The sequence below is a fragment of the Cetorhinus maximus genome, chromosome 21 (genome assembly GCF_964194155.1).
Source record: "Cetorhinus maximus chromosome 21, sCetMax3.hap1.1, whole genome shotgun sequence".
Lineage (NCBI taxonomy): Eukaryota > Metazoa > Chordata > Chondrichthyes > Lamniformes > Cetorhinidae > Cetorhinus > Cetorhinus maximus.
Genome location: NC_135899.1, coordinates 92,601,039 through 92,611,685, shown reverse-complemented (window position 1 = coordinate 92,611,685; position 10,647 = coordinate 92,601,039). Strand labels below are relative to the sequence as shown.

The following is a 10,647-nucleotide window of genomic DNA, read 5'->3' as shown; positions in this document are numbered from 1 at the left end:
AATAATTCTACAATGATTTATTAGAGCAAAAGTATTACATCATAAATGATAAGAGGTATTGTATCTGCATAATCAGACTGATTCTTGTAAGGGTCAAAGGTGTTTCTCCTTCATCATATACAAAAATACTTCCACTGAAGAAGAAAACAAACTCTGCAACCATATGTGTGATGGTGTTCAAGAGTTCATCAGTTAGAGAAATCAGTGATAGAATATAAGTTTCAACTTTATTAATTTTTATGGAAAAATCCCTATTAGTTTGTATTCAGTTATTAATTTTCATGCTGGAAAGATTGTTGCAATAATCTGTGCAAAAAATAAACTCTGAACAAATGTTATGATATTTGAGTGAGCAATACGAGTCAAACATTTGTACATATTTCTGTTCAGTTACTCCAGAGTGACGTAAGTTGCATCTGTAGCAACTCCACAGTTGTTGTCTTTCATGGAGATCAGTACGTATCCATCATTACCCCAGTACGTTGACCAAGAGTTTTTAATGAGCCAGTACGACTGACCAGCAAGTGTTCCATAACCAACAGCCAGCACAGCATGATTCAAATCTTCCAGCTTGTTTCCTAAAACAGCAACACCAGAACATTAAAAATCTTCCATTCCATTTCTCTACTGCAAACCACCTTCTTAAAACCTTCTCCCTGTACTCCACCCTCACCTACAATAAGTGTGAGAAGTTCAAATAACCTCTTTGTCACTGAGATTAAGGCCATCCATTCAGTTGCCTCTGCCAATGTTTATTCTCCACCCATGCCTCTTCCCAACCTACTCAATCTATTCCTGTAAGAATAACCTATTTCAATCTCCCTCATGTGTTTATCCAGCTTCCCCTTAAGCATATTTATACTTTACACCTCATCTACTTCATGGGAGTGAGTTCCCATCCCATTCCCAGTGACTCCCATCCCACTTATTTTACATAAAATTTGTCTGTGCGTCTAAATTAAATTTTTTTTAGCAAATTGCATCATTTCATGGTACAAACAAACAAAAATCAGAGCATTTTTATACTCACATTTGATGCCATCCATGTAGATAGATTGCAGAAAACTACACTGTTTATGTGGATGGGAATAAGCAATACTAATAATCTGGACATGTCTTTTTTTGAGAGGTGGAGCAGGGCACTAGTGGAAGAATGGAGAAACAGAGCAGCTGGTTCATAGATAAATTAGTCCACCAAAATGGGAAAAATTCCGCCCGATTTCCAATAACAGTTTATACTTCTGTTTATTCATTCACAGGATGTGGGAGTCGCTGGCAAAGCCATCATTTAATGCCCGTCCCTAGTTGCCCCTGAGAAGGTGGCGGTTGACAACTGAGTAGCTTGCTAGGCCGTTTCAGAGCCAACCACATTGCTGTAGACCTGGAGTCACATATAGGCCAGATCGGGTAAGGACAGCAGATTTCCTTCCTTAAAGAACCAGGTGTTTTTTTACAACAATCCTGTAGTTTCATGGTCACCATTAGTGTGAATAGCTTTTTATTCCAGATGTATTTAATTAGCTGAATTTAAATTCCCCACCTGCCTTGATGGGATTTGAACTCATGTCTTCGGATCATTTGTCCAGGCCTCTGGATAATTAGCCCAGTACCATAAGCATTATACTAACATTGTTTATTTCAGATTTGGTTCTAAAGAATTACTGTACTTAAGAATCAATAAAGCACACTACTCCTTACGTTTGAGCACACATTTTACTATATTTCTGAGTCAAACATTTCAAATAGTTGTCCCAGAGATATTGTCATCTTTGAAGACCTGACAGTTGTGTATGAATTAAGACTAACTCCTATAATTAGTATAATTACAGCAGTAATGTTCACCACAGCAATAGTTAACTATTATTCAAATGATAGAAGATGTTATATTTATTTGAATATGGAAGTTTATTACAAAGAAAAATGTATTCTATTTCCCTTCACCGGTACGTTGTGGAAGTTAGAATACTTACCACAATTTGGCTCATAATAAATCCCACTGCTGTAAAACCTAAAGGATTTCTGTGAAACATCGATCCCAACAGCCACAGGTCCATTTTTAAAGATGGCCATTTTTAAGGCTTCATTGTCCCCTGAAATAACATTAGTGTAGCTCTTCAGCTTGGCCATCAATGTGGATTGATTATAGTGGCAGAATCCATTCTAGAAAAAAATCATGTCAAAGTACAAAAGTAAACTGAAAAAACGGAAAAGTTGAGGAATCACCATTAAAAACAATCCACTAGGCCTTAGATATCCTATTTCACATTGACAACAAACCATTCCTTATCTAGGTAAAATATCTAAGTAAAATTACACACCTTCAGTCTTATTTTCTCAATCTCTGAATGTAGTTGATACTTGATGTCCTGTCTTTAAGAGGCTATGCCTGTATGAATGTTCCAACTTCTTTCTGATTGGTCTGTACTGATCATACTGTACTGCCAGTCACAATTAATAGGTGCCAATTTTCAAGAATGACAAACTAACCAGTCCCTTGGTTAGATTTCAGCCTGTTACTTACTCATTATAAAGATCCAATAGATGATACCTGATGAAGCAATGTGACCCCCTACAAACAATACATTAGCTTTTTTTTAATGGCTGCGAACGCAATGTTCAGCCCGATAATGTGAGAAAACTCAGGGAATGATGAACTCGCCTGAATATCCTTTGAGCATTTCTTCAGCACAAAAGATACAACAAACAGTGGATAATGAGGCAATTTAAGGATGATGGAGGATCAGCTCACTCTTAAGGCTCAGATTTTTTTCATATTCACGCATGGGATGTGGGCATTGCTGGCTAGGCCAGCATTTATTGCTGATCCCTAATTGCCCTTGTTCAGGGGGCAGTTAAAAGTCAACCACATTGCTGTGGGTCTGGAGTCACATGTAGGTCAAAACCAGGTAAGGATGGCAGATTTCCTTCCTTAAAGAAAATAAGTGAACCAGATGGGTTTTTAAGACAATCGGCAATGGTTTCGTGGTTGTCGTCAAACATTTAATTCCAGATTTTTATTGAATACAAATTTCACCATCTACCATGGTGGGATTTGAACCTGGGTCCATGGAGCAATACCCTGGGTCTCTGGATACTTATCTAGTGACAATACCACTACGCCACCATCTCCCCTAAAGAATGGTCAGGAATGGATGTCTGCACAAAATGCTGACAGTTGACAATTAAATGTGTCTCTCCTTCTCTTCGCCTCCAAACCACAAGCAAGCTCACCACCACCTTCCCAAGGGCAATTAAGGATGGGCAATAAATGCTGGCCTAGCCAGCAACACCCACATCCCATAAATGTACAAAAAAAATTCACCATTCCTTACTCTATCCTTTTTAAACAGGCAGTCTGAGAGTGAAGACAGCTGATGAAAAAAAATCAGTAAATTATATAACTCAGTGCTCCAATTTTTGAAATCCAGTGGCTAATAAGAGTGAGAGCAGTTTGTGAAAAAAAACACATTCAAATGAGTTAAACTAGACTGAAAATCAATATTACTTTCTTCTCAAATCCTCTGAGAACAGAAAAAACACATCAGAGTTATGCAAAAATTGGACAGTTCAATGATTTGATCCTGTGATGACCTTGAAATACTGATGCACATGTTTCCTGGCATAGTGATTTAAATACTATAAACAACCTAGTAAACAATAACCAGTGCAGTTTTAGTGTCTGAGGCCCAACCATCTTCAGCTGCTTCATCAATGGCCTTCCTTCCATCATAAGGTCAGAATTGGGGATATTCGCTGATTGCACAATGTTGAACATCATTTGCAACTCCTCAGATACTGAAGCAGTCCATGTCCAAATGCAGCAAGACCTGGACAATATCCAGGTTTGGGCTGACAAGTGGCAAGTAACATTCATGCCACACAAGTGCCAGGCAATGACCAACTCCAACAAGGGAGAATCTAACCATTGCCCCTTGACATTCAATGGCATTGCCATCACTGAAGCCCCCATTATCAACATCCTGGGGGATACCATTTACCAGAAACTGAACCGGACTAGCCATATAAATACTGTGGCTACAAGAGCCGGTCACAGGCTCCTGCGATGAGTAACTCACTACCTGACTCCCCAAAGTCTGTCCTCCATCTACAAGGCACAAGTCAGAAGTGTGATGTAATACTCTCCACTTGCCTGGTTGAGTGCAGCTCCGACAACATTCAAGAAGCTTAATGGAACTGAGGGCATCCTGGCTAAGTTTGCAGATGATACAAAGATAGGTGGAGGGACAGGTTGTATTGAGGAGGCAGGGAGGCTGCAGAAGGATTTGGAAAGGTTAGGAGAATGGGCATAGAAGTGGCAGATGGAATACAATGTGGGCAAGTGTGAGGTCATGCACTTTGGTAGGAAGAATAGAGGCATAGACTATTTTCTAAATGGGGAGAGAATCCAGAAATCTGGAGTGCAAAGGGACTTGGGAGTCCTAGTCCAGAATTCTCTTAAGGTTAACTTGCAGGTTGAGTCGGTAGTTAGGAAGGCAAATGCAATGTTGGCATTTATTTCGAGAGGACTAGAATATAAAAGCAGGGATGTGCTGCTGAGGCTTTATAAGGCTCTGGTCAGACCACATTTAGAATATTGTGAGCAATTTTGGGCCCCGTATCTCAGGAAGGATGTTCTGGCCCTGGGGAGGGTCCAGAGGAGGTTCACGAGAATGATCCCAGGAATGAAAGGCTTAACATATGAGGAACGTTTGAGGACTCTGGGTCTATACTCGATACAGTTTAGAAGGATGAGGGGGGATCTGATTGAAACTTACAGAATACTGAAAGGCCTGGATAGAGTGGACGTGGGGAAGATGTTTCCATTAGTAGGAGAGACTAGGACCCGAGGGCACAGCCTCAGAGTAAAGGGAAGACCTTTTAGAATAGAGATGAGGAGAAACTTCTTTAGCCAGAGAGTGGTGAATCTATGGAATTCATTGCCACAGAAGGCTGTGGAGGCCAGGTCATTGAGTGTATTTAAGACCGAGATAGATAGGTTCTTGATTGGTAAGGGGATCAAAGGTTATGGGGAGAAGGCGGGAGAATGGGGTTGAGAAACTTATCAGCCATGATTGAATGGCGGAGCAGACTCGATGGGCTGAATGGCCTAATTTCTGCTCCTATGTCTTATGGTCTTACTGTCCAGGGCAAAGCAGCCTGCTTGACTGGCACCACATCCACAAACATTCACTCCCTCCACCACCGACGCATAGTAGCAGCAGTGTGTACCATCTACAAGATGCACTGCAGGAATTCACCAAGGCTCCTTAGACAGCACCTTCCAAACCCACGACCACTACCATCTAGAACGACAAGGGTAGCAGATAGATGGGAACACCACCACCTGGAAGTTCCCCTCCAAGTCACTCACCATCCTGACTTGGAAATATATTGCCGTTCCTTCACTGTCGCTGGGTCAAAATCCTGAAACTCCCTCCCTAACAGCACTGTGTGTGTACCTACACCACATGGACTGCAGTGGTTCAAGAAGGCAGCTCACCACCACCTTCTCAAGGGCAACTAGGGATGGGCAATAAATGCTGGCCTAGCCAGTGAAGCCCACGTCCCCTGATTGAATTTTAAAAAAGGAAGTTTGTGCATAACCAACATCCTTGGTTTCTTTGAGGAAGTGACCAATCATGCAATTCCTCATACGCAAGTTTGTGACATCTGGATTGCGCTGCCTGAGAGGGTGGGGGAAGCACGTTCAATAGTAACCTTCAAAAGGGAATTGGAAAAATACTTGAAGGGCAAATAAAATTGGAGGGCGAGCTACGTGAAAAGATCAAAGGTGAGGGACTAATTGGATAATTAAGTTACTAATTAATTTCAAAGCTGTGGGGCTTCAGGACAAAACTTGACTGTGGACAAGAAACTTGCTTAAAGATACAAAACAACGGGTACAGATTAGTGGCATAGTATTGGCATGCTGCAGGGGTGCAAGTACCACATTATGGTCAAACTGCATCTTGAGTTTAACTGACTGAGAAACAAGGCAAACTTTCAAACACTGAAATACAAACATACAAGCATATGAATTAGGAGCAGAAGTAGATCATTCGGCCCTTGAACCTGCTTCACCATTTGATAAGATCACAGCTGATCTGTTTGTGGCTTTAACTCCATTTTCTGTCTACCCCCTATATCCTTGGCTCCCTTGTCAATCCAGTACCTATCTAATTCAGACTTAAATATATTCAATGGCCCAGCCTCCACTGCTCTCTGGGGAAGAGAATTCCAAAGACCAATGGCCCTCTGAGAGAAAAAAATTCTCCTCATCTCCGTCTTAAATGGGAAACTTCTTTATTTTAAAACTGTGTTCCCTCGTTCTAGTCTCTCCCACAAGGGGAAACATCCTCTCAGCATCCACCCTGTAAAGTCCCCTCAGGATCTTATATGTTTCAATAAGGGATCATGCCTCATTCTTCTAAACTCCATGAATCTATGCCATGAAGAGCTGATCCCTAATGTGAAGGATTATGCGTGAAGACTGAAGACACTTGAACTTTACAGCATGGAGAGGAGCCATCAGAGAAAGCATTTTATAGAAAAGCAAAATATTGAGGATGCTCAAAATCTGAAAGTTGAAAATACTCATCATATCTGGCAACATCTGTGGAGAGAGAAGCTTTAATTCTGCCTCCCAGTTCTCAGCAAGTTAGCAGGTAGCAAACATAAAATATGTTTTAGCATCACTACTCAATGTGCAGCTTAGAAAAGCGAATGCCATTAACTAGCACTTTATTTTCAAAAGCAATAGTCCTAAAGAACAATAGAGGATTTGCCCTCCTATTCGTAATGTGCAAATGTGTTAATGGTGTTGTAATGATACATAAAATCAACTTTAGGCGCTTGTGCCCTGGGAAGAAATTAATTTACATTAAATCAGCAAAAACAGGATAGTGGGAGCAGCACATCAGTGCTTTTCTCGATGATGAAAAGCCATTGGGCGGAGTTTCCCAAGCCCGTTGGCGGCGGGTGTGATAGGTGGTCTGCGCAGAAATATTGGCGCAATCTGCTTCACAGTGGCATGAAGGCAGGTGCCGATCGTCCGCTCTGCCTGCCGACAGAGAGCCGTGTTTCCCACTGTCAGTCGGCGGGGAGCTAATTGTAATACATCAGCGTATAGTTAAAAGGCCATCCCACCAGGCTCTTGGAACCCCACTGTGTCGTCCGTCCATGTCGGCGGGAAAGCACGCTGACGTGTTTCACAACAGCGCGCAGGCAATCGAGGTGGGGGCAGGGTAAGTGAGGGAAGTGGCCACGCATTAGGGACACCTGTATAAACTGACCATGTCTCTGCAACTGAGATAGATCAGGCGCAGCCACAGTGATATGATTGGTGTCAGGCTCCTCGCCTGCCCGCCCATGCAAGCAATGCGGAGGCACTAAAGGGCCACCAAGCGCTCCATACCTTACCCCCGCCCCCTGCGCCCCCCCGGCACAGAATTCGAGTCCGCCACTACTTTATTGGACCACGGAGCAGTTGTACTGCACACGTTGCACAGCATCACTGGGCGCTGATGCTGGTGTGATGGGGGCCAGCCCCACCTTAAAAGTGCTGAGAGCACACAGAGAGAATGAGAGAACCCTGTGGTGCCTGCCCACTACATTCAGGCAGCAATGACCAGCACCGCCGAGGTGCAGGCATCAGTAATGTGTCCAGGGAGTGTGAAGCTGGACCATCACTGTGGTCTGAAGGCTGCACAGGGAAGAGGCCCTGGACTGAGACACCTGCTTTTATTTTGTGCGGAAAGGTTTCACATCTGAAACACTGCTCATCAGAACAAGGAGCCACAGACAGGGAGACAATCTTAGGAGTTTATTAACAATAATGAACTTTATGTACAAGTGATCGACACCCGTGCCCAGGCTGTGCAACTACTTTTACTTAACTTTCCTAACCCTGCCGCGATGTCTTGGTGCTCCCTGAACATCCACAGCAGAGTTTGGGGCAGCCTGCTGACTGTGATGACTCACTTGGTGGGCCCCGGCCTGCTTTCAGGGTCCTGCTGTGTGACAGTGGTACCCTCCTCAGCCTGTGGAGCTGGAGCTGCTGGGGTCACAGGAAGAGGGAACCAAAGTCTCCATGGCGGCCGCCATCCTACCAGTGTTGACCTCAGTGCGTTGCAATGCCGGCACTGTCACCTCAGCCTGAAGACAGACGGACTCATCCATCGTGCCTCACAATCTGAGGACTGCAGCGGACATCCCTTCATAGAAACATAGAAACATAGAAACTAGGAGCAGGAGTAGGCCATTCGGCCCTTCGAGCCTGCTCCGCCATTTATTATGATCATGGCTGATCATCCAACTCAATAGCCTGCTCCCGCTTTCTCCCCATACCCTTTGATCCCCTTCGCCCCAAGAGCTGTACCTAACTCCTTCTTGAAAACATACAATGTTTTGGCCTCAACTACTTTCTGTGGTAACGAATTCCACAGGCTCACCACTCTCTGGGTGAAGAAATTTCTCCTCATCTCAGTCCTAAATGGTCTACCCCTTTTCCTCAGACTGTGACTGGGTCTGGACTCCCCCACCATCAGGAACATCCTTCCTGCATTTACCCTGTCCAGTCCTGTTAGAATTTTATAGGTTTCTATGAATCCCCCCTCATTCTTCTGAACTCCAGCGAATATAATCCTAATCGACTCAATCTCTCCTCATATGTCAGTCCCGCCATCCCAGGAATCAGTCTGGTAAACCTTTGCTGCACTCCCTCTATAGCAAGTACATCCTTCCTCAGATAAGGAGACCAAAACTGCACACAATATTCCAGGTGTGGTCTCACCAAGGCCCTGTATAATTGCAGCAAGACATCCCTGTTCCTGTACTCGAATCCTCTGGCTATGAAGGCCAACATACCATTTGCCTTCTTCACCTCCTGCTGCACCTGCATGCTTACCTTCAGCGACTGGTATACAAGGATACCCAGGTCTCGTTGCACATTCCCCTCTCTCAATTTATAGCCATTCAGATAATAATCTGCCTTCCTGTTTTTGCTACCAAAATAAATAACCTCACATTTATCCACAGTATACTGCATTTGCCACGCATTTGCCCTTCCTGTTATTCTCTAGCTTGCCTTTGCAGCTCCAGCAATGGTGACATGACCGAGTCCAGAGGCTCCTCATCTGACTCGGACTCAGCAACGTTCTGGCCTCCAGCAACCCTCCGAGTGCCGGGGACCTGGGAAGTCCCTACCTCCGCCTGCTGTGGATCAGACAGTGCGATGTGCTCACCAGATTGTGATCCCGAGGCTACTCTAAAGCCAGGTCCCACCGAGGTGTGTGTCTCTGCGCTGGTGGAGGGTGTGGGTGACGCTGTGACGGGACTTCAGGGAGGGTCCAGATTCCTCTTCAGAGGTTTCCTCGGGGTTTGATTGGAGGCTCTGGGTCATGGACTCTGTCGGCTGTTTCCCAGATGTGCCTGTGAAAGCACGGGGAGATAATTAGTGCCTGGCAGTGGCCTGTGAAACAGGACACATCACTCACAGCATGATTATCTGATGGATGTTGCACTGCTGGATCCTCACTTGGTAAAGCAGCGCCAACCTCACCGTCAGCACAGGACCGGTCCCGGTCATCGCCGGCCAGTTGGATGGCTCTGTTTTCGAATCCTGTCAGAACTTTGATCTCCGGCATCCATCCACCGGTCTGTGACCTTTCCCTCCTGTTGTGAGCCAGTTTGTCCTGCATGGACAGAGATGGGGAGAGTGTATCAGGACTCCTGCCGGGCCAGATGATAAGTATGTCTGGCCTGTGTGGGTGGTGAGTGGTCCCATGGACGGGATGAGGACAATGACGGTGATTGTGAGAGAGTGAATGGTGATGTCCCTTGCACTGGCAGTGAGTGAGGGCCCTGTGGATATGTGAGGGGTTTGTGAGTGTGTAAGTTGGGAGTGATGAGAAGAGTGACTTACCCTGGCGGAATGGAAGAGATCATTCATCCTTTTGCAGCACTGGGTGGCTGTCCTCCTTTGCAGGGTGTTTGCGCTGCCCCCGCCTCCCAAGCCGGGTTGGTGATTTTACTGCCCATCCTGCAGCCAGAGTGTGGGGTGGAGCACATCCCGGCGGGGCCTCCACAACATCCAGCAGTCGCTCGAGGGACCCATCGTTGAAGCAGGGGGGCTGCAACCTTTTTTTGCTTTACTGGCCATGTCTCCCGGGCAGCGGTGGTGAGCTGGTGGCGATGAGCGCTTTGCTGGCGGCTGCTTTTTAAAGATGGCGGCCAGTGTGATGCAACAGCGGGGTGATGGCGGGCGGGCAAATGAGAGCCCACTTGCCATGGAAACGGCGTGCTTCGTGGGCATGAATAAATAATGAGGCGGTCTTGGGACAAAACGGCGTGAAAAACTGCCATTTCTCTTGGCGGATAGCACTCCATTTTACCCGCCGCTACCACACTTAGTGCAATTCTGGGAAAATTCCGCCCATTGTCCTGAAAGGTTAACTCTATTTCTCTCTCCACAGATGATGCTAGACCTGCTGAGTATTTCCAGCATTTTCTCTTTTTATTTCAGATTTCCAGCATCCTCAGTATTATGCTTTTTTATTTTTTACTATTCCTGTGGCTTTATCACAAATCAGGCACTATTCTGTTCCCAATTTTTACCCTCCTACTCACAATTTGGAGGAAGTTCCATAA

The 10,647-nt window shown here is 45.1% G+C and overlaps 1 protein-coding gene across 3 annotated transcripts in view; it reads right to left on the bottom strand.

The window, feature by feature from the left end:
• LOC144696132 (digestive cysteine proteinase 2-like) overlaps positions 1-10,647 on the bottom strand; it is a 440,777-nt gene continuing 430,130 nt past the window's right edge. For all 3 annotated transcript variants that reach the window (XM_078567471.1, XM_078567472.1, XM_078567473.1), the window contains 2 exons: positions 1,971-2,160; positions 1-578 (listed from right to left, as the gene is read on the bottom strand). In XM_078567471.1, the coding sequence (XP_078423597.1) occupies positions 391-578; positions 1,971-2,160 (378 nt within the window). In that variant the 3' untranslated portion in view covers positions 1-390. The remainder of the gene's footprint in view (positions 579-1,970; positions 2,161-10,647) is intronic.